Raw genomic sequence first — 22,588 nt, forward strand, 5'->3', positions numbered from 1 at the left:
GGCTAATTTAAGAAACATTTAGTCTTTTTCTCTCTGTTTCTTTATCAAAAGGAAGCAGATTTTGAACATTTTTTTTCCCCAGGAGGTAGAAAAGTAGTATTTGCCTTTAGGGAATAAAAAAGAGAACACTTTCTGTTCATTAAATCTAACTGGAAAGTGCTCGAGATGTCAAGTGTGAAAACAGAGGCTGAGAGAAGGGAAGGGTTTTGATTTCATTCAATTGATTCCATGGTTTATCAGGAATTCGTTGAGTTTGATATTTCTCACTGCTGTTCACAGTGAGATGCATGACAAAAGATACGACCCAGCTGTAGGGAAAACAGAGTAGAGGAGATGGGGGAGGGATTTGGGGCAGGGTCACAGACAGGTGAGAGGATGGGATAGCCCCAGTGTTGTCGGGATTGTCTCCTCCCCTACTTTTATAACTGGGGGGAATTGCACTAGTTTGAGCAAAGGCAGGGCTTCATTGGCTTCATTCTGGGTGTTTCAGAGTTACATTTATGGTGTTTCATAGGAGTTTATTCCTTTGTCTATTCACTTGGGTGCTTCTGGCATCAGCTGGATGCTGGGTTTGAGGTTTATCCTAGTTTTGGGGGTGAGTAATGCTGTGGCTTCACTGTGCACTGTCCTGGCAGGCAGTCAGGGTTCCTGTGCCTGTGCCCAGGCTGGAGGGGCTGCAGGGTGACAGCCAGAACCTGTGAGAGCCAGTGCTGGGGAGTTCAGTCGCTCTGGTGTGCTGTGAGGATGGGACAGCGTGTGCCAGGAGTGGGGCACCAGCCCCTGGCAGTGCCCAGCTGTAAGGGCTGCCCTGGTTCTGTGAAAATCCGGAAACTGTGTGTGCAGCTTGTGGGTGTGCAGGGCTGCACAGGGACAGGAGCTGCTGTAAATCCAGCACATCAGCAGCCACATAATCTGGAGGATAAATGGCAGTGACATGGAGCCGGGAGCCCATCAGCTCCAGATGAAACCGTCTGCTCATCTGTCAGCGTCACTGATCCTGGGCTTTTCCTAAAGCTGCTTCATTTCACTGCCATGCCTCCCTGCACGCCTCCCTCACACAGCTGTGCTGGCCATGGGCACAGTGATCCTGGGCATCCCCTCCTCACACAGCCACATTCCACATGGGCACGGTGATCCTGGGCATCTCCTCCTCACACAGCTGTGCTGGCCATGGGCACCTGATCCTGGGCATCCCCTCACACAGCCACATTCCTCATGGCCATGGTGATCCTGGGCATCTCCTCACACAGCCACATTCCACATGGGCACAGGGATCCTGGGCATCTCCTCCTCACACAGCCACATTCCACATGGGCACAGTGATCCTGGGCATCCCCTCCTCACACAGCCACATTCCACATGGGCACGGTGATCCTGGGCATCCCCTCCTCACACAACCATGCTGGCCATGGGCACAGTGATCCTGGGCATCCCCTCCTCACACAGCCATGCTGGCCATGGGCACCTGGTCCTGGGCATCTCCTCACACAGCTGTGCTGGCCATGGGCACGGTGATCCTGGGCATCCCCTCCTCACACAGCCACATTCCACATGGGCACGGTGATCCTGGGCATCTCCTCCTCACACAGCCACATTCCACATGGGCACAGTGATCCTGGGCATCCCCTCCTCACACAACCATGGCCATGGACACAGTGATCCTGGGCATCCCCTCACACAACCATGCTGACCATGGCCATGGTGATCCATGGGCTGGCTCAGGAGCAGCACAGGAGCCTGCTGCTGCTTTTCAGCCCTTGCACAGGAGCTGGGGCTGTGGCTGGGATCCAGATGTGTGCACAGCTGCCAGGGCAGTCCCCTGAGTTGGAGTCACCCTTTAATCAGCAGTATGTGGATACCAGTGCAATGGTTGGAAGGATTTTTCTCTGCAGACTGGGAAGGCAGCTCAGCAGTTTCCCTGATGCTGTTCCAAACGGGCCCTGTTGGTTCTGGAATCACAGAGCCCAGGGTTTTACAGAGAGCTCCTGAGTTCCTGGGCACACACAGATCCTGCCTTGCTTTTCTCAGTGCCTTCAGCCTTGCAGGTGTTTCACATGGGCTGTTGGTCCATGAGCAGAGGTGTCTGCTGAGCTTCCAGGAGCACAGCGTGGTCCTGCCTGCCAGGGCATGGCCACTGTGTGCCCACTGTCCCCTCCTGTGTCCAGTGTTCCTGGCTGGGACACACCACCAGGGCATGGGCACTGTGTGCCCACTGTCCACTCCTGTGTCCAGTGTTCCTGGCTGGGACATGACATCAGGGCATGGCCACTGTGTGCCCACTGTCCACTCCTGTGTCCAGTGTTCCTGGTTGGGACATGCCACCAGGGCATGGGCACAGGGTGCTCAGAGCCCCTCCCTGCCCTGGCTGCTGCAGAGTGCTGCTGTGACTGCACTGCTGCATCTATGACTGCACTGCTGCATGTGTGACTGCACTGCTGCATGTGTGACTGCACTTCTGTATGTGTGACTGCACTGCTGCATGTGACTGCACTGCTGTTGTGACTGCACTGCTACATGTGTGACTGCACTGCTGCATTGTGACTGCAATAATGCATCTATGACTGCACTGCTGCATTGTGGCTGCACTGCTGCATTGTGGCTGCACTGCTGCATGTGTGACTGCACTCCTGCATGTGTGACTGCACTGCTGCATTGTGACTGCACTCCTGCATGTGTGACTGCACTGCTGCATTGTGACTGCACTAATGCATCTATGAATGCACTGCTGCATTGTGGCTGCACTGCTGCATGTGTGACTGCACTCCTGCATGTGACTGCACTCATGCATCTATGACGGCACTGCTGCATGTGTGACTGCACTTCTGCATCTGCTGCCAGGGCAGAAAGGTCACACGAGGTCTGGGAGTGCCCACAGAAATGCTGTGTGGGGTGTCAACATCAGTATGGGCACTTTATAGTGGGTATCAGGAAAATCCCTGCGTGGACGGGGATGTCCAGCCCTGGCACAGCTGCTCAGGGCAGTGCTGGAGTCCCCAGCCCTGCAGGGATTTAAAATCCATGTGGAAGTGGCACTTGGGGACATGGGTTAGTGGTGGCCTTGGTAGAGCTGGAGGTGAGATTGGGCTCCATGGTCTCAGGGGGCTTTTCCAACCTAAACAGCTCTGGGGTTCTGTGGGCAGCATTTCCTGAGATTTTTCCTTTCTCCCAGCAGACACAGCCAGGTTTTGCAGACTCACAGGAGCGAGTTGTGTCGCAGAGCCTGGGCGCGCAGCGTGGCTTCTGGAACATTTTGTTTTCAGTTTAGACAACACTGCAAAAGTTGCACTTGGCCCCCCAGGAGTCCTAATTAGCTCCATCAGTGAATGCAGACAGGAATCATTAAGTGTGTGTGGTTGGGTTTAGCTAAGGAGGAAGGAACATCAAGAGCCACCTGACTGCACGTAATTAAGTTTAAAGCATGAAGAGTTAATCCTGCTGTGAATTAGAATTTGTGCCATTTGAGTGTGAACTTCTCAGTACACGGGTGTTAAAAGTTGGTGGGAATTAGTGTAAGCTGTTATTGAGCCGAACAATTGGAACAAGCTGAATGCTGGAATACGATTGGGAGCAATACTATTATTAGCACTCGTGTTCCTGAGTTGGTAATGATCTCTTCGACCTGCCACGGGAACAAATGATACAGTAATTAATCCTCTGCATATGGCAGGGCAGCTGTGCTCTGTGATCAGCACCCCTCTCTGCTGGCGTGAATCACCAACAAACAGCATCCCCGAGCACAGGGCAGGGACTGCGCTTTGTGGGCACTGGATTTGTGGGGACTGGGCTTTGCAGGGACTGGGCTTTGTGGGGACTGGATTTGTGGGGACTGGGCTGGGCTTTGTGGGGACTGGATTTGTGGGGACTGGGCTGGGCTTTGTGGGGACTGGGCTTTGTGGGGACTGGGCTTTGCAGGGACTGGGCTTTGTGGGGACTGGGCTTTGTGGGGTCTGGGCTGGGCTTTGCAGGGCCTGGGCTTTGCAGGGCCTGGGCTTTGCAGGGCTGCAGCCCTGTGTCACTGGGGCTGGATTTAGGCAGGTCTGCAATGTTAAACCAGACTGAGACCCAGCTGGGCAGTGGGTGCCACTTCCCAGAGCCTTACTGGGACAGTCTGTGTCTCATGAGAGCCAGTCAGAAGAGCCTCCTGTGGATTCCACAGGGGCAGGAGATCCCCAGGCTCTGCCTCTGTGCACAGGGACCTCTCCTCACTGCCCCACGAGCAGCACCTGGGGCAATCCTGCTTTGCACATTCCTGGGGGACAGGAGCCCCTTGCAGCTCCGTGGGTGCACAGCTGGGGACACTGGGACACAGAGGGGGCTGTTCAGTGTGCAGCACAGAGACAGGCAGAGCAGCCCCTCTGGATCCATCCCCTCTGCCCAGAGATGGCGGCGGCAGCAGAGCATGGGTTGCTGGCTGTCCATGTCCATGGTGACATTGCCGAGGTGCTGCTGGCTGTCCATGCCCGTGGTGACACTGCCAAGGTGCTGCTGGCTGTCCATGTCTGTGGTGACATTGCCGAGGTGCTGCTGGCTGTCCATGGTGACATTGCCGAGGTGCTGCTGGCTGTCCATGGTGACATTGCCGAGGTGCTGCTGGCTGTCCGTGTCCATGGTGACATTGCCGAGGTGCTGCTGGCTGTCCGTGTCCATGGTGACACTGCCGAGGTGCTGCTGGCTGTCCATGGTGACATTGCTGAGGTGCTGCTGGCTGTCCGTGGTGACATTGCCGAGGTGCTGCTGGCTGTCCATGTCCATGGTGACATTGCCGAGGTGCTGCTGGCTGTCCATGGTGACATTGCCGAGGATCTGCTGGCTGTCCGTGGTGACACTGCTGAGGTGCTGCTGGCTGTCCATGGTGACATTGCCGAGGTGCTGCTGTCTGTGTCCATGGTGACATTGCCGAGGTGCTGCTGGCTGTCCGTGGTGACACTGCTGAGGTGCTGCTGGCTGTCCATGGTGACATTGCCGAGGTGCTGCTGGCTGTCCATGTCCATGGTGACATTGCCGAGGATCTGCTGGCTGTCCATGGTGACATTGCCGAGGTGCTGCTGGCTGTCTGTGGTGACACTGCCGAGGTGCTGCTCGCTGTCCGTGTCCATGGTGACATTGCCGAGGTGCTGCTGGCTGTCTGTGTCCGTGGTGACATTGCCGAGGTGCTGCTGGCTGTCCGTGTCCGTGGTGACATTGCCGAGGTGCTGCTGGCTGTCCATGGTGACACTGCTGAGGTGCTGCTGGCTGTCCATGGTGACATTGCCGAGGTGCTGCTGGCTGTCTATGGTGACACTGCCGAGGTGCTGCTGGCTGTCCATGTCCATGGTGACACTGCCGAGGTGCTGCTGACTGTCCATGGTGACACTGCCGAGGTGCTGCTGGCTGTCTGTGTCCATGGTGACATTGCTGAGGTGCTGCTGGCTGTCCATGGTGACATTGCTGACGTGCTGCTGGCTGTCCATGGTGACATTGCCGAGGTGCTGCTGGCTGTCTGTGTCCATGGTGACATTGCCGAGGTGCTGCTGGCTGTCCATGGTGACACTGCCAAGGTGCTGTGGTCCCTTCCATCCTCCTCTGCACCCACCACACTCGGTTTCCTTCCCTCTCCTGCCTTCACGACGGGTTTAGTCTGGATTTTCCTCTGTCTCATCAACCCTAGTGATGGTATTGAACATTCCCAGCCCTGGAAATGCCCAGTGCCAGGTGGGATGGGGCTTGGAGCAACCTATTATAGTGGAAGGGGATTGGATGAGCTTTAAGAGAAACCAGCCTGTGGTTCTTTGATTCCGTTAAAGAGCTCTTGCTTTGTACTTTGGTTTTATGTTCCACTTGTTCCCCTGGGCTGAATCCCTTCCCCTGCAGGCACCAGGAATGCAGCGCTGCCCTGCCTGTGCAAAGCACAACAGGAACACAGAGCTGGAGCAGGGCCCTCATTCTGTGGCTCCCAGCGAGGAGAAATCCCCGTGGACCCAACAGACAGCAGCAGCCTGGGCATATCCTGGCTGGCAGCTTGCTGGGAACAGGCCTGGGCCAACTGGGTTTTGTTTGGGGATGTGTAAAACCAGAAAATTAAATGTGCCAGCTAGAAGTTATTTTTTTAAAAAATTCTTTTTGATGTCACATTAAAATCTGATTATTTTGGAGATATTTAGGTAGAGAAAATGAAAAGAAGGAAAACTACAGCCTGCTCCCCCCTTTCAAGGCAGGTGCAAATCCCACTTGGCCCAGGGCAGTGGTGGCTGGGCTCCAGGCAGAGTGGAGTTTTCCCAAGCCAGAGTAGTGGCATTGGAAAACTGTGGTTATTTCCTTTGCAGTTATCATGAAAGCTTAGCTGGGGTCTACAGGAACACCAGACAGAAATTGTTCTGTTAATATTTTCACTGGGTACAGTTTATTAAAAATGGAAAGTCAGGGCACATGGTGGAGACTGTGGGAGCAGCATGAAAAATGCAGACAGTTTAAATTTGGCCCATCCTCACGTGGAGCAGAGCTTAAAAATGGAAACTGGGGAGGGGAGCACATGAAGTGTATGGTAATTCTTCTATGGGATGAGCATGACCTATTTCTGTAAGTCATTCTTGGCTGCCAGCTCTAAGAAATGAAAATGTATTTTCTGAGCAGTGAATAATTTAGCAACTTTGAAGTGATTAACATAGAGGAGAGGCTGGAGCATGGAAGGTGGAATGAGACACGCTCCTGGGCAGGATGGCGGCACAAACCCTTTCAGTTCTGTGAGTTCACTCCAAGAAGGTTCCTGCTGAGAGAGGCCAAGATTTAGGCTTGTCCCATCCTCAGGGCACAGGTGGGCTGAAGACCTGAGCGTGGGGAGCAGTTTGTGTGCCCCCCTCAGAGGGGGCTTTGTCACAGAACAACTCTTTAAATTGTGGATTGAAATGATTTAAAGAATTAACTTCTTGTTTAACAATTTCCATTGTACAGTCAGGACAGGGTGAGCCAAGCTCATGGAAATAAGCAGATTTATTTCTGATATAAACCCTGTATTTATTACACTGCAAGTTGGGGACACTCAGTGAAACTATTACTGTGCCATACATGTGAAAAAACTCTGTCCTTGTTATAAGACAGAACTGAACTGTGGTTAATGCTTTAAAATGGTGCCAGAACAGCACAGCTCAATCTACCCCTCACCCAGGCAGTGTGTGTTCCATTGGCACAGAGAGAATTAAACCTTAGAGAAAAAAATTAAACCTTAGAGAAAAAAAACTAAAGCAGAGAGTGGATGGATGATGGATGGATGGATGGATGATGGATGATGGATGGATGGATGGATGGATGATGGATGGATGGATGGATGGATGGATGGATGGATGGATGGATGGATGATGGATGGATGATGGATGGATGATGGATGGATGGATGGATGGATGATGGATGGATGGATGGATGGATGGATGGATGATGGATGGATGGATGGATGGATGGATGGATGATGGATGATGGATGATGGATGGATGGAGGGATGGATGATGGATTGATGGATGATGGATGGATGATGGATGATGGATGGATGGATGGATGGATGGATGGATGGATGATGGATGGATGGATGGATGATGGATGGATGGATGATAGATGGATGATGGATGGATGGATGATAGATGGATGATGGATGGATGGATGATGGATGGATGGATGGATGATGGATGGATGATGGATGGATGGATGGATGATGGATGGATGGATGGATGATGGATGGATGGATGATGGATGGATGATGGATGATGGATGGATGGATGATGGATGGATGGATGGATGATGGATGGATGGATGATGGATGGATGGATGGATGGATGATGGATGGATGGATGGATGGATGGATGGATGGATGGATGGATGATGGATGGATGATGGATGGATGGATGGATGGATGATGGATGGATGATGGATGGATGGATGGATGGATGGATGGATGGATGGATGATGGATGGATGATGGATGATGGATGGATGGATGATGGATGGATGATGGATGGATGATGGATGGATGATGGATGGATGATGGATGGATGGATGGATGATGGATGGATTGATGGATGGATGGATGGATGGATGGATGATGGATGGATGATGGATGGATGGATGGATGGATGATGGATGGATGATGGATGATGGATGGATGGATGGATGGATGATGGATGGATGATGGATGATGGATGGATGATGGATGGATGGATGGATGGATGGATGGATGGATGGATGGATGATGGATGGATGATGGATGATGGATGGATGGATGATGGATGGATGGATGGATGGATGGATGGATGGATGATGGATGGATGGATGGATGATGGATGGATGGATGATGGATGGATGGATGATGGATGGATGGATGGATGGATGGATGATGGATGGATGGATGGATGGATGGATGGATGATGGATGGATGGATGATGGATGGATGGATGGATGATGGATGGATGATGGATGGATGATGGATGATGGATGGATGGATGATGGATGGATGGATGATGGATGGATGGATGGATGGATGATGGATGGATGGATGATGGATGGATGGATGATGGATGGATGATGGATGGATGATGGATGGATGGATGATGGATGATGGATGGATGGATGATGGATGGATGGATGATGGATGGATGGATGGATGGATGGATGGATTATGGATGATGGGGGGATTTGGGATCTGCTCCAGGGACAGGGACAGGACACAGGGAACAGCTCAGGCTGGGCAGGGAGGGCAGGGCGGATTTGGGGAATGATTTTTCATTTAAAGAGTTGTTACCCTTTGCAGTGCCCAGGACAGTGGTGCAGTCCCCACCCCTGGAAATGCAAAGACTGAGTGGATGTGGCACTTGAGGCTCATGGGTGACCCTGGTGATGCTGGGGGTGGTTGGGCTGGGTGAACTCAAAGGTCTTTTCCTACATGAGATTCTGAGATTCTATGATTAAGGTTTTTTTTCTAATGAGAGTGTTTTCCCCAAACCAAAGTGTGTGCCCTGTGGCCTGGGTGCCATCCAGGGCTGGGGAGTCCCTGCTTTGTCAGGATGTGGAGCTGGAACTTCATCAGCTTTCCACAGAAATGGTGAAAAATACCCAGTTTGGGTATTTCACCTGACATTCAGATTTTTTCAGAGGAGAAATGAAAACTTCATTTGAGCTCAATTACTTAATTTTGTGTAACTCTTTATTCTTTTTATACCTTTTAAAACAAAACTGTAACAGAGTCTTTATTGTGCTGAAAAGTGCTGGCATGGCCAGTATTGGAAACATTCCAGGAGAGACAATTTTACACGTTGTAAACAAATGAATGGAGGTAATTAATTCAGGGTCCTGGTCCAGCCAGCTTTACAATCCTTGTTGGAATTAATGTGTCTAAAATTACGTGGCTTTACAAAGGTGCTTCTGTTCACTTTGGGGATTTTAGCAGTCCCAGCTGGTACAGCCTCAATCTTTGATGAGGCACCGAGGCTCAGCCATTTCTCATTTCTAACATATGCTGCAGAAACATTAACTAACATCCAGCAGCTGTTTATTGCTAACATTATGCTACTATAAACATGTGCTATTGAGGCTTTTTTTCTCTCTTTTTTTTCTCCCTGTAAATCAATTAGAGTTCCTTGAGATGAAATTTTCTTATCGGTGGAAGTAGAGGAAAAAAGCAACAATCCACGCAGGAACGTGGTGCTGCTGTGAGGCACAGGCTGATGGTGCTGCCCATCAGCCCTGCGTTCTGCACCTGAGCACAAACTCGCTTTTCATCCTCCCTGGCCACCCAGGCACTCGTGGCACTTTGTGGCGGCAAACCTGTGGTTTCTGTGACCACAGTTTTATGTTCCCACGTCAGCTGCTGGGGTGCTTCTTCCAATCTACATTGCAGAATGACAGTGGGTAGAGAAATGCTCTTAATTATGGGTAGAGAAATGCTATCAATTATGCCAGTGTAGAAATACATTGATAGAAAGTGGATCATGTCATACTGCCCTGACACATTTGCTGATACAAGATGTAAAGAATAATTTCTTAGGCCTTTAGTGTTGGAGAGAATAATTCTTGGAGTTAAATGTTCCTGTTGATATTATTGAAGCTGGAAAACATGCAGCTAAAGAGTAAAATGTTGACTTGAACCTTAAAATGTGATTTATTTTGCTGGCTTCCCCAGATTTGAGGGTGTTGTAGACCAGGTTTACTAACTGCATCCTAATATTGTTCTCCTGCTGCTGGAGATTAATTCCAGGCCCTGCTGTTCAGCACTCACTGGGAGTCCACTGTGTATCTGAAGTGTTACTTGGAGATATCTTGCAAGTAAATGCAGAATAAACAGAAAAAATAATGAAAACATTCATAATTTTAAAATAGTGATGACAAAGCCCTAATATTTTTTTTGCATCCCTCTGTATAATGAATTTTTGCAGGGAAATGTGCTCTACATTCTCTCTATTTCACTGGCAAGTGGAAGCTGTGTACCCAGCCTGCTTTAATCACATCTTGTGGTTACAATGAGATCTTAATTACAGGGATGTCAGAGCAGCACCTGGCGCTGTGTGTGCAGTGGGCAGGGCTGGGCCTGTGAGCTCTGGGGAGGAGCTGTGGGCACGTGGAGCCCTGCCATGCCTGTCTGCCATCCCTGCCACCTCTGCCATTCCTGCCATTCCTGTCACCCCTGCCATTCCTGTCACCCTGCCATCCCTGCCATGCCTGTCTGCCATCCCTGCCACCCCTGCCATCCCTGCCGTTCCTGTCACCCCTGCCATCCCTGTCACCCTGTCACCCCTGCCATCCCTGCCATTCCTGCCATCCCTGCCACCCCTGCCACCCCTGCCATCCTTGTCACCCCTGCCTCCCTGCCATCCCTGCCATGCCTGTCTGCCATCCCTGTCACCTCTGCCATTCCTGCCATTCCTGTCACCCCTGCCATTCCTGTCACCCTGCCATTCCTGCCATTCCTGTCACCCTGCCATCCCTGCCATGCCTGTCTGCCATCCCTGTCTCCCTGTCACCCCTGCCATCCCTGCCATTCCTGTCACCTTTTCATCCCTGCCACCCTGCCATTCTTCCAACGCTGCCCTCCCTGCCCTCCATGCCATCCCTGTCACCCCTGCCACCCTGCCATCCCTGCCATCCCTGCCATGCCTGTCTGCCATCCCTGTCACCCTGTCACCCCTGCCATCCCTGCCATCCTTCCATCCCTGCCATTCCTGTCACCCCTTCCATCCCTGTCACCCCTTCCATCCCTGTCACCCTGTCACTCTGCCATCCCTGCCATTCCTGTCACCCCTCCCTGCCCTCCCTGCCCTCCCTGTCACCCCTGCCACCCTGCCACCTCTGCCATCCCTGCCACCCCTCCCTGCCATCCTTCCACCCCTGTCACCCTGCCACGCTTCCATCCCTGTCACCCTGCCATCCCTGCCATCCCTGCCGTCCTTCCATCCCTGCCACCTCTGCCATCCCTGCCACCCCTCCCTGCCATCCTTCCACCCCTGTCACCCCTGCCCTCCCTGCCATCCCTGTCACCCTGCCACGCTTCCATCCCTGTCACCCTGCCATCCCTGCCACCCTGCCGTCCTGCTTGTCACGCATTCCTGGAGCTGGAGAACAAAGCCACAGCACAGGAGCAAAGCCAGGCTATGGTATTTATCTTCATCTGTGATTCATGCTTTGTCACTTGCTGCCAGGGACAGCCAGGAAGCAGCACATGAAGAGTGCCAGCATCTCATGTCCCCTGGTCCCCCTCCCCTGCAAAGGTGCCACTTGGTGAGGAGCTGCTGGAGGAGTCAGGGAACAATTGGTGTCCTGTTCTTGTGGGGAAACCCCCGTGGGGACATTGGAGCAGAGGGGAAAACCCCTGGGGACACTGGAGCACAGGGGAAAAGCCCCTGGGGATACTGGAGCACAGGGGAAAAAAACCCCTGGGGACATTGGAGCACAGCAGAGGGCATTGCTGGGTGTGACGGGCAAGTCAGCTCCTCTGCACATTGCAGATGGGATGGGATGGGATGGGATGGGATGGGATGGGATGGGATATTATGGGGTGAGGGTGAGCAGGGATAGGGGTGAGCAGGGATAGGGGTGAGCAGGGATAAGGGGAGCAGGCTGTGAGAGGCAGCAGCTGTCACCTCCTGCTCGCTGCCACCAAAGGCTCTGCTGGTGCCTGTGACTCAGGCTGGAGCAGTCACCCCCAGCTCACCAGCTCTGCTGGGGTGAATGACAGCTTTCCCCTGCCAGGCAGAGAGAGCAGCCTCTGGAGCATACCCAATTGTTCCAGGCAGGTTCAGGGTTTCTATTTCAGGGATAATCACATATTCTGTAGTGATAAGTTAACATTCTTAGTAATCCAGTGTGTTGTGCACAAAAAGCAGCACACTGCTACTATGATTTTCTTCTTCAAATGCTGAGATTGCTTTTGCTTTATTGGGATCATGTACTCATAGAGTCATTTACTTACATGGAATGATCAGACTGCCTGCTGAATCCTGCAGAAAATACTGGAACTGGGAAATTAGTCAGTGCATCATCTCAACTTCTCATCAGCAGAACTCTGTATTAATTTATTAAAAGTGACATCCCTGCTGACAGGTTCAAGGGCCTGGTGAATATTCATATCTAGGTTTGTTTCCTGCCTGCTGACTCTTGCAGGCTTCCCAGATCAGTTGTAGTCATGGATACATGGAAATGACACTTTGGGGTTTGTTTTCTCGGTGGCAATGCCTTTTTCCACAGTATTCCAAACACTATAACAAAGAATTGTCAAAAGCTCTCCTGCCAAGTGCTGGCAGATCAGGAGCACTTGCACCTGGTTAAATTGCCAAGGAAATGCTGCCCCTCCCAGGGGCTCACAGCAGCTGGGCTTGTCCTTGGTGATGGGAGGGAGCCGCTGGATTTTATTGCGCGTGGCAAACATTTGATCAAATGCTTCATCATGCAGGTTGGAATAAACCTCTGAGATCAGTGAGTGCAGCCTTTGCCTGAGCACCACAAAGGCAGCTAAACAGCTAACCCATGCAAGCCAACTAAACCAGCTTAAACAGCTAAACCAACTAAACCAGCTTAAACAGCTAAACCAGCTTAAACAGCTAAACCTGCTAACCCATGCAAACCAACTAAAGCAGCTTAAACAGCTAAACCAGCTAAACCAGCTAAACAGCTAACCCATGTCAACCAACTAAACCAGCTTAAACAGCTAAACCAACTAAACCAGCTTAAACAGCTTAAACAGCTAAACCAACTAAACCAGCTTTAACAGCTAAACCAGCTAACTAACCCATATAAATCAACTAAACCAGCTTAAACAGCTAAACCAACTAAACTACCTTAAACAGCTAAACCAGCTAACTAACCCATATAAACCAACTAAACCAGCTAAACCAGCTAACTCATGCAAACCAACTAAACCAGCTTAAACAGCTAAACCAGCTAACTAACCCATATAAACCAACTAAACCAGCTTAAACAACTTAAACAGCTAAACCAACTAAACCAGCTTAAACAGCTAAACCAGCTAACTAACCCATATAAACCAACTAAACCAGCTTAAACAGCTAAACCAGCTAACCCATGTCAACCAACTAAACCAGCTTAAACAGCTAAACCAGCTAAACCAGCTTAAACAGCTAAACCAGCTAACTAACCCATATAAACCAACTAAACCAGCTAAACCACTAACGCATGTCAACCAACTAAACCAGCTTAAACAGCTAAACCAGCTAAACCAACTAAATCAACTATACCAGCTAAACCAGCTAACCCATGCAAACCAACTAAAGCAGCTTAAACAGCTAAACCAGCTAACCCATGCAAACCAACTAAACCAGCTTAAACAGCTAAACCAACTAAACCAGCTTAAACAGCTAAACCACTAACCCATGTCAACCAACTAAACCAGCTAAAAACAGCTAAATCAACTAAACCAGCTAAACCATGTAAACCAACTAAACCAGCTGAACCTACTAAACCAGCTGAACCTACTAAACCAGCTAACCCAGCTAACCCAGTTAAACCCAGCAGTGTGGTGCATCTGCCCTCAGCAGGCTGGGCGTGGGAGCTGGGCTGCAGGGACACACAGAGTGTGAGCTGGCCCAGATTCTGTTTTCAGCTTCGTTTGGCAAAGTTTTCTGAGCTCTCCTGCAGAAAACGTCCCACAAAAGTGACAATAACAATATTTTGGATATAAGCCTAGCACAAAAGGGTAATAGGAACTCCATGGGCATGTGTGGGCTCTTGATTCATCCTCAGAGATGACAGATGTGCATTTATTTAAGATCTGGGAGTGGGACTCGTAATATTTATAGTGAATTCTTTGTTCCCACTCTTCCTGAGCGTGGCCAGTCAACAGGCTCAGTGCTCACTGCTGACCCTGCCATGCTGCAAACCCCAGCCCTTGCCAAGCATTTCTTTTCCTGCAGACATCAGGCAAGGAGTGCTGAGGGTCCCCTGCACGGTCAGGGTCTCGGGGCAGGGCTGGCAAGGGCTGGCAGCTGTGTCTGAGCAGTGGGCTCAGTCCATCAGAAGCTCCTCCTCGCCTTGTCTTTATTATTTAAAACTGATATTAAAATAAATCCCAGCAGTACTTTGGTACAAAAATAATTTTGTTTGCAGCAGCAGCTGATGGAGGCAGTGGCTGAGGTGTTGGAGCTGCAGCCTCATCCCTGTCAGGGCTGGCTCTGGAGCCAAGAGTGCATCTGCTCCAGATGGGGCAGGGAGGGCTGTCCTGACCCTGTCCTGTCCCTGTCCCTGTCCTGTCCCTGTCCCTGTCCCTGTCCCTGTCCCTGTCCCTGTCCTGTCCCTGTCCCGACCCTGCCCCTGTCCTGACCCTGTCCCTGTCCTCTCAATGCTGTCCTGGGGCAGCACAGCCCGAGCTGGCCGAGCACAGGGCTGGGGCAGGGGCAGTGTTTTGGGGCAGGGGCAGTGTTTGTGGGGCAGGGGCAGTGTTTTGGGGCAGTATTTTTGGTGCAGTGTTTTTGGGGCAGTGTTTTGGGGCAGTGTTTTGGGGCAGGGGCAGTGTTTTGGGACAGGGGCAGTGTTTTGGGGCAGTGTTTTGGGGCAGTGTTTTGGGGCAGTGTTCATGGGGCTGTATTTTTGGGCAGTGTTTTGGGGCAGTGTTTTGGGGCAGTGTTATTGGGGCAGTGTTTTTGGGGCAGTGTTTTGGGGCAGTGTTTTTGGGCAGTATTTTTGGGGCAGTGTTTTTGGGGCAGTATTTTTGGGACAGTGTTCATGGGGCTGTATTTTTTGGGCAGTATTTTTGGGGCAGTGTTTTTGGGCAGTATTTTTGGGGCAGTGTTTTGGGGCCAAGGCCAGAGCGTGGGGCAGGGTGTCCCACACTCCCCACTGTGCCACACTCAGCGTTTGCCTCTGAGCTCCCCCAGATCCTGTATGTGAACCTGTGCTAAAGCACCGATTTCATAACCTCACCCAACCCTCTGGCAGATCCCTCAAACACCTGAAAAGAGACTTGAAAGGAAAGCAGCTGCTGTCCTGCAGCTTCCCCAGAGGAAAACCTGGAATAAAATGCTCTGTAGCCGTCTCCCTGTCTTCTTTTAAATGCAGGCTTATTTGTAGTACAGCATTTACAAATGTAAATTCTTTTTTCTTTACCTTGCAGTGAACTTTGACCACTTCCAGATTCTGCGGGCGATTGGGAAGGGAAGCTTTGGCAAGGTAGGCTCGAGCTCAGCCTTGCATGGTTTATCTGCTGTTATGTACTTGTGCTTTACTGGAACGTGGCCAAAATTGGCTATTTTTGTATTTTTTCACGATGGCTGCTCAGTGAACACAGGAAGAATGTTCAGGAAAACACCTTGTTGCCATTTGGCATTGCTTTAGTTCTTGGCATCTCGGTTCAACAGACGTGCTGGAAATTACCAGCACGATTGTGACCATTTTACAGCAAACATTCTGTTTTCAGTTTGCCGTGGGGATGCCTGGGTTGTGGGGGCAGTGAGGCAGGAAGGTGCTGGAAGCTGTCCTTGGTGATGGACTGAGCTGGCACACTGGTCAGGAGGGTTCTGTGAAGTCCTGGGCTCTTTTCCCAACCAGAAATCGGGAAAGCTGGAGAGGTTTTGTTGTTTATTTTTAACTGGTTTTTCTTGCCAAGCACGTGGGAGGCTGTGGGAGGTGATGATCAGAAAGCTGGGATTGTGTCCCTGGGACTGGTTCCTGGCTGGTGGCACTGTTTCTCCAGTCCCTGTTCCCTGGGCTGTCCCTCTGTCCCCTTGCAGGTCACTCTGGGGTTTGTCCCCTGATGTGGCAGTGCCAGCCTGGCCTTCCTGGCATGTGTGTGAGCTCACAGGGCCAGGGCTGCCCTGGCAGCTCTGCAGTCCCTGTGTCACCCTTCTGTGTCCTGTGTGGGCCAGCAGCAGTGCTGTCCCTGCCTGTCCCTGCCTGTCCCTGCCTGTCCCTCCCTGTCCCTGCCTGTCTCTGCCTGTCCCTGCCTGTCCCTGCCTTCCCCTGTCTGTCCCTGCCTGTCCCTGTCTGTCCCTGCCTGTCCCTGCCCGTCTCACCCTTCCCCTGCCTGTCCCTGCCTGTCTCTGCCTGTCCCTCCCTGTCCCTGCCCGTCCCTGTCTGTCCCTGCCTGTCCCTGCCCGTCTCACCCTTCCCCTGCCTGTCCCTGCCTGTCCCTCCCTGTCCCACACTGTCCCTGCCCGTCCCTGCCTGTCCCTGCCTGTCCCTGCCTGTCCCTGCCTGTCCCTGCCTGTCTCTCCCTGCCTTCCCCCGTCTGTCCCTCCCTGTCCCCAGACACTCCTGAGCACTCAGCTCTTGTGTCTCCAGCTACAACCAAAGACCCAGCACGCTCAAACCTTAGTGACAAAGAGCAGCTCACATTTTTGTTTTGAGCTGGTAGGAGAAGATTCATACTTCAAATATAAACTTTCCAGAGAAGGAGGTTTCATTCTTTTACAGAGCAGCACCTGGGAAATGAATTCTGCTCAGAACATGAAACAGAAAAAGCAATTCCTGTGCCAGGGCAGGACTGCCCTGGCTTTGAAGGGAGCTGCTCCTGTGGCTGCTCCCTCTGGGCCTGGCTGTGCAGAAAGGTCAGGCCTGGCATGTAGAGACTGCCAGGCATCAAACTGTACACACACAATTCCAACAACACGCTGGAATGATTCATCTGTCATCTTTCTGGATTATTGCTGAGTTTCCTCTGACACTGGGAAAAGCTTCTTGCATTTACCAAGTCATTCCCAACTCAGATTTGATTAGAGAAAACATAAAACTGCCTACCTGGAAAGTGTTACTAACAATTTAGGAGTAACTGAGTTGCTTTGCTTGATTTAACCCCTCTGCCCACGTTCAGGGAGATATTCAGGGCAGTGTCAGTGAGTGACCTGTGGCAGCTGTGACACTGTGATCCCGTGGGGACAGGACAGGAGGCTGTGGTGGCCTTGGGCACTGTGTGCACCTCTCAGGACAGACTGTGACATCCTCAGTGTGGGAAGGAAAAGGGAGCTCAGAAATCCTTTTTGGACAGCCTGAGAGCCCCAGAGCTGTGGCTCTGGCATATCTGCAGTAAATGGCCAATTCCTGTTTGCTGGAGATGGTTTAATCAGCTTTAAGGTACAATTAATCAAATGAAGGTCAGGTTCAATTCCATGTTTACTCCAATTAGAAAGTGTGCAATATTTTGCACACATAGCAGAGCTGATATTATTTGATTTCCAGTGATTTAATGTCAGCAGTGTTCCTCCTGCAGCACAGGCTCCTTTCCCAGCAGCAGCAGCAGCTGCTCAGGTTTTGGCTGCCCTGGTGCCACATCCTGGGGTTTCCTGGAGAGGTTTCCAGGATGGGGTCAGGCTGTGGCTCTGTTTTGGTGGGGAATGCACTCTGCTGTTCACTGTGCTCCACGAGGGACAGGAGGAGACCCAGAGGTCCCAAAGGCAGCGGTGGCATCGCAGCACCAGGAGCTCAGCCTGGTGAAGCTGCTCTCTTGTGGCTCCAGTCCCCGTGCGGCTCCTGGGGTGTTTGCTCCTGAATCCTGGGGGTGTTTGCTCCTGAATCCTGGGGGTGTTTGCTCCTGAATCCTGGGGGTGTTTGCTCCTGAATCCTCCTCCCACCTGAGCCTCCCTCCTGCTCCTGCCTTTTCCAAGGGATAAGGAGCTGGATGGGGCTCTGGGATTTCACTATTTACTCTTCACTGCTGTGAAGAAATCAGAGCAAACACCCCTGCCCAGAGTAACACCAGGGTACACCTGTAATGCTCTGGACAAACCCAGGCAGTACTTTCCTTCATAAACTCTCTTTGCTGTATCATGCTGATGTATCCATAATTTCACAGGAGCTGAGCACCCTGCCCCTTATCATTTATGACATACAGGGGTTTGTAATTGGATTGTCCAGCCATGAGCACTGCTCCCAGGGATGCACAGGGTGGGGTGCCTGGGCAGGGATGGGATTGGACTCCTTGTGGGTCATTTCCAGCTCAGGATATTCCAAGATTGTGATTCTGTGATTCTCTGGCTCCAGCATTGCTTTGGCACAGGAGCAGCTGTGACCAGGAGCAGGAATGTGAGTAAGCACAGAGCACACACAGGGGAGCCTCCCTCTGACACCACTCCCAGCTTGTCCCAGGTGATTGTTCTTCATCCCTGGATGCTGCTGAGCTGTGAGCTTGTCGTTGGTAAAACCCCAGGAGAGTGGCACAGCATGAAAGGTGCAGTGGGGATGGAGCCCAGCACCTCCCCAGGGCCTGGCTCTCAGGCTGTGGGGGCAGCAGCAGGAAAATCAGAGTGGGAAGTGCCACTGCAGGGTCTGGAGTGACTGGGTGAGCACTGAGCTCAGCTGGAGGGAGCTGGGGATTATCCTGGAAGGAGCTGGGGATTATCCTGCACTTCCCCACCGGGGACCTGTTTGGGGTTTCTGAAAGACCAGACTTCAAAAGAGCATGATTTACCAAACAAGCTGCCCACTTGTGTTATTATTATACAGCCAGTGCCTTATTAACATTTGCATTAGAAACTGCCCGGGGTTTGTTGGAGCCCCCAGCGTTCCCTGTGGCTGAGTCACACTGCAGTGGGATGGGGGCTGGGATGGGAGCTGGGATGGGAGCTGGGATGGGAGCTGGGATGGGGGCTGGGATGGGAACTGGGATGGGGGCTGGGATGGAGCTGGGATGGGAGCTGGGATGGGAGCTGGGATGGGAGCTGGGATGGGAGCTGGGATGGGGGCTGGGATTGGGCTGGGATGGGGGCTGGGATGGGGGCTGGGATTGGGGCTGGGATTGGGGCTGGGATTGGGGCTGGGATGGGAGCTGGGATGGGAGCTGGGATGGGGGCTGGGATGGGGGCTGGGATGGGAACTGGGATGGGGGCTGGGATGGGGGCTGGGATGGACCCTCACTCCTGCCGCACCTGTGGACAGGAGAGGGGTAAGAGACAGAGGGAGGAGCTCACCCTGCAGCCAAACTCGCCCTGGGCCACCCCTGCAGGGCTGCACGGGGCTGGCACTGCTGGCAGTGGGTGCTGCAGCCTGGCAGTGACCCAGGGTGGGTGGGGACGAGCTGGCTGGTGTCCCCAGGGTGCCTGGCTGATGTCCCCAGGGCAGCTGGCTGATGTCCCCAGGCTGGTGGCTGATGTCCTCAGAGTGGTGGCTGGTGTCCCCAGGGTGGCTGGTGTCCCCAGGGTGGTGGCTGATGTCCCCAGGGTGGCTGGCTGATGTCACCAAGGTGCCTGGCTGATGTCCCCAGGGTGGTGGCTGATGTCCTCAGAGTGGTGGCTGATGTCCCCAGGGTGGCTGGTGTCCCCAGGGTGGTGGCTGATGTCCCCAGGGTGGCTGGCTGATGGGCTGATGTCCCCAGGGTGGCTGGCTGGTGTCCCCAGGGTGGTGGCTGATGTCCCCAGGGTGGCTGGCTGGTGTCCCCAGGGCAGTGGCTGATGTCCCCAGGGTGGTGGCTGGTGTCCCCAGGGTGGCTGGACCGTGGCACAGCTGCTCTGTACCCAGTGGTGGCTGCAGCCTCAGCACCAGCAGCGCTCTGCCAGTCTGGGAGCACAGGGCAGCTCCTGCCCTGGCACAGGGAGAGCAGGCTGGGGCTGGGACAGCAGGAGTGCAGTGGGACAGGAGTGCAGCAGGACAGGAGAGCAGCAGGAGTGCAGCAGGACAGAAATGCAGCAGGACAGAAATGCAGCAGGACAGAAGTGCAGCAGCAGTGCTTTCTCACCTGAATCCCCTCAGCATTAGATTCTGCAACAAAATCCGCCCACCCTCCCTGCTCCCCCTCCCCTCCTGATCCCATAACAGGTCTCATTTTGAAGTCTTTGATTAAGGAAACCTTTTTATGGAAATGCATTTATATGCTGCCTGTTGAGTGGCAGCTGTGCCTGAATCCAGCCCTGAGCCTTTGTCAGAAGGGGCAGCCTGCAGTGGGTGAGGGACAGAGATGCGAGCGTTAGGGGAGGAGGAGGAGGAGGAGGAGGAGGAGGAGGGGAGGAGGAGGGCGAGCAGGGGAGGATGAGCTGGGCCAGGGTGACCTGGCTTTGGAGGACACTGCAATGGGCTGCCCAGGGAGCACCATCCCTGCCTGCTGGTGCTCAGGAATGACAGCATGTGGCATCCCGTGCTCTGCTCTGGCTGCAGGGAGGTGTTTGGTCCAAGACTGAACCTCCATCTTTTCCAGCTGAAAGGATTCTGTGATTCCATCAGACATGGTCTAAACGCACCACAGAGCTCCTTAACACCCACCTGTAGGGGCAAAGAGCAGAATGTTTTGGCACTGATCAGATGAATAAATGGAAGTGTGATTATTGTTCTGTCAGCAGTGCATGGCCAACAGAACAAACCCTTAAAGTAAAAATCCCATCCTTTGTCACTAATGATAATTAGAATTTTCTCAGAGGCTGAAATGTGGCCAGCATTTGGATTTGTTTGTGCTCTGACAATCCATCACAGCCCACAGCCCCAGCAGCTCCTAAATGGAGCTGAGAGATGGAAGGTTCCAGCATCAGATGCAGATTTTGGCAGCAGTGACATTGAAGCAGGGCTGGCATCGGGGTCATCTGCAGGTCCTTGGAAGTGCAGCCCGTGGGTTTGGGATGTTTGTTAATGCTCATGGCTGGAAAATCCAGTTACAAACCACTTAATGTCATAAGTGATGAGGAGCAGGGTGCTCGGTTCCTGTGAGATTATGGGTACATCAGCCTGATACAGCAATTAGGGTTTATTTAGAAAAACACTGCCTGGGTTTGTGCAGGGCATTCCAGGTTACCCTGGCATTGCTCTGGGCTCTGTCTGGGCAGGGAGAGTTTCTCCTCTCTTACAGGATGGATTTCTTGTGGGTCTAAAGTTGATGAATTCTCACTGAAGTGTCTGTGCTGCTTGGAAAGGGACCTGGCTCAGGTGGGAGCTGGTGACAGCTCCAGAGGGCTGGCACAGCTCTGCCCTGGGGTTTCTGTGGTGAGGGCAGGAGCTGCCCACAAGCCACCACGAGGCCCTGGGGATTGCCTGAATTAGAGATGGAGCAGGAGGAACAGAAACTGATGCAGCTGGTGCAGAGCTCACAGCACAGTCCAGTGCTGTGCTGAGGGTTTGAAACGGCTTGAGGGACCCACGGGCTGTGCTGGGCACCTGGAGGCAGCAGCAGGGCCCCCCTGGCATGGCACAGAGCCCCTGGCATGGCACAGAGCCACCCTGGCATGGCACAGAGCCCCTGGCATGGGACAGAGCCACAGAGCCACCCTGGCATGGGACAGAGCCCCTGGCATGGGACAGAGCCACCCTGGCATGGCACAGAGCCACAGAGCCCCCCTGGCATGGCACAGAGCCACCCTGGCATGGGACAGAGCCACAGAGCCCCCCTGGCATGGGACAGAGCCACCCTGGCATGGCACAGAGCCACAGAGCCCCCCTGGCATGGGACAGAGCCACCCTGGCATGGCACAGAGCCCCCCTGGCATGGGACAGAGCCACCCTGGCATGGGACAGAGCCACCCTGGCATGGCACAGAGCCACAGAGCCCCCCTGGCATGGGACAGAGCCGCCCTGGCACGGCACAGAGCCACCTTGGCATGGGACAGAGCCCCTGGCATGGCACAGAACCACCCTGGCATGGGACAGAGCCACCCTGGCATGGCACAGAGCCCCTGGCATGGCACAGAGCCCCTGGTATGGCACAGAGCCCCCCTGGCATGGCACAGAGCCACCCTGGCATGGCACAGAGCCCCCCTGGCATGGGACAGAGCCACAGAGCCCCCCTGGCATGGGACAGAGCCCCCCTGGCATGGGACAGAGCCACCCTGCCATGGCACAGAGCCACCCTGGTATGGCACAGAGCCCCTGGCATGGCACAGAGCCACCCTGGCATGGCACAGAGCCACCCTGGCATGGCACAGAGCCACAGAGCCACCCTGGCATGGCACAGAGCCACCTTGGCATGGGACAGAGCCCCTGGCATGGCACAGAGCCACCCTGGCATGGCACAGAGCCACAGAACCACCCTGGCATGGGACAGAGCCATCCTGGCATGGCACAGAGTCACCCTGGCATGGCACAGAGCCCCCCTGGCATGGGACAGAGCCACCCTGGCATGGGACAGAGCCCCCCTGGCATGGCACAGAGCCACCCTGCCATGGCACAGAGCCCCTGGCATGGCACAGAGTCACCCTGGCATGGCACAGAGCCCCCCTGGC

General features: G+C 53.2%; 1 protein-coding gene across 1 annotated transcript in view; it reads left to right on the forward strand.

Annotated features, from left to right (window-relative positions):
• Window positions 1-22,588, forward strand: part of STK32C (serine/threonine kinase 32C) — a 75,049-nt gene that overhangs the window by 27,068 nt on the left and 25,393 nt on the right. Inside the window, exon 2 of the mRNA XM_033066194.2 lies at window positions 15,574-15,629. Coding sequence (XP_032922085.1) covers window positions 15,574-15,629 — 56 coding nt within the window. The remainder of the gene's footprint in view (window positions 1-15,573; window positions 15,630-22,588) is intronic.

Source organism: Catharus ustulatus, chromosome 8 (genome assembly GCF_009819885.2).
Source record: "Catharus ustulatus isolate bCatUst1 chromosome 8, bCatUst1.pri.v2, whole genome shotgun sequence".
NCBI classification, from domain to species: Eukaryota; Metazoa; Chordata; class Aves; order Passeriformes; family Turdidae; genus Catharus; species Catharus ustulatus.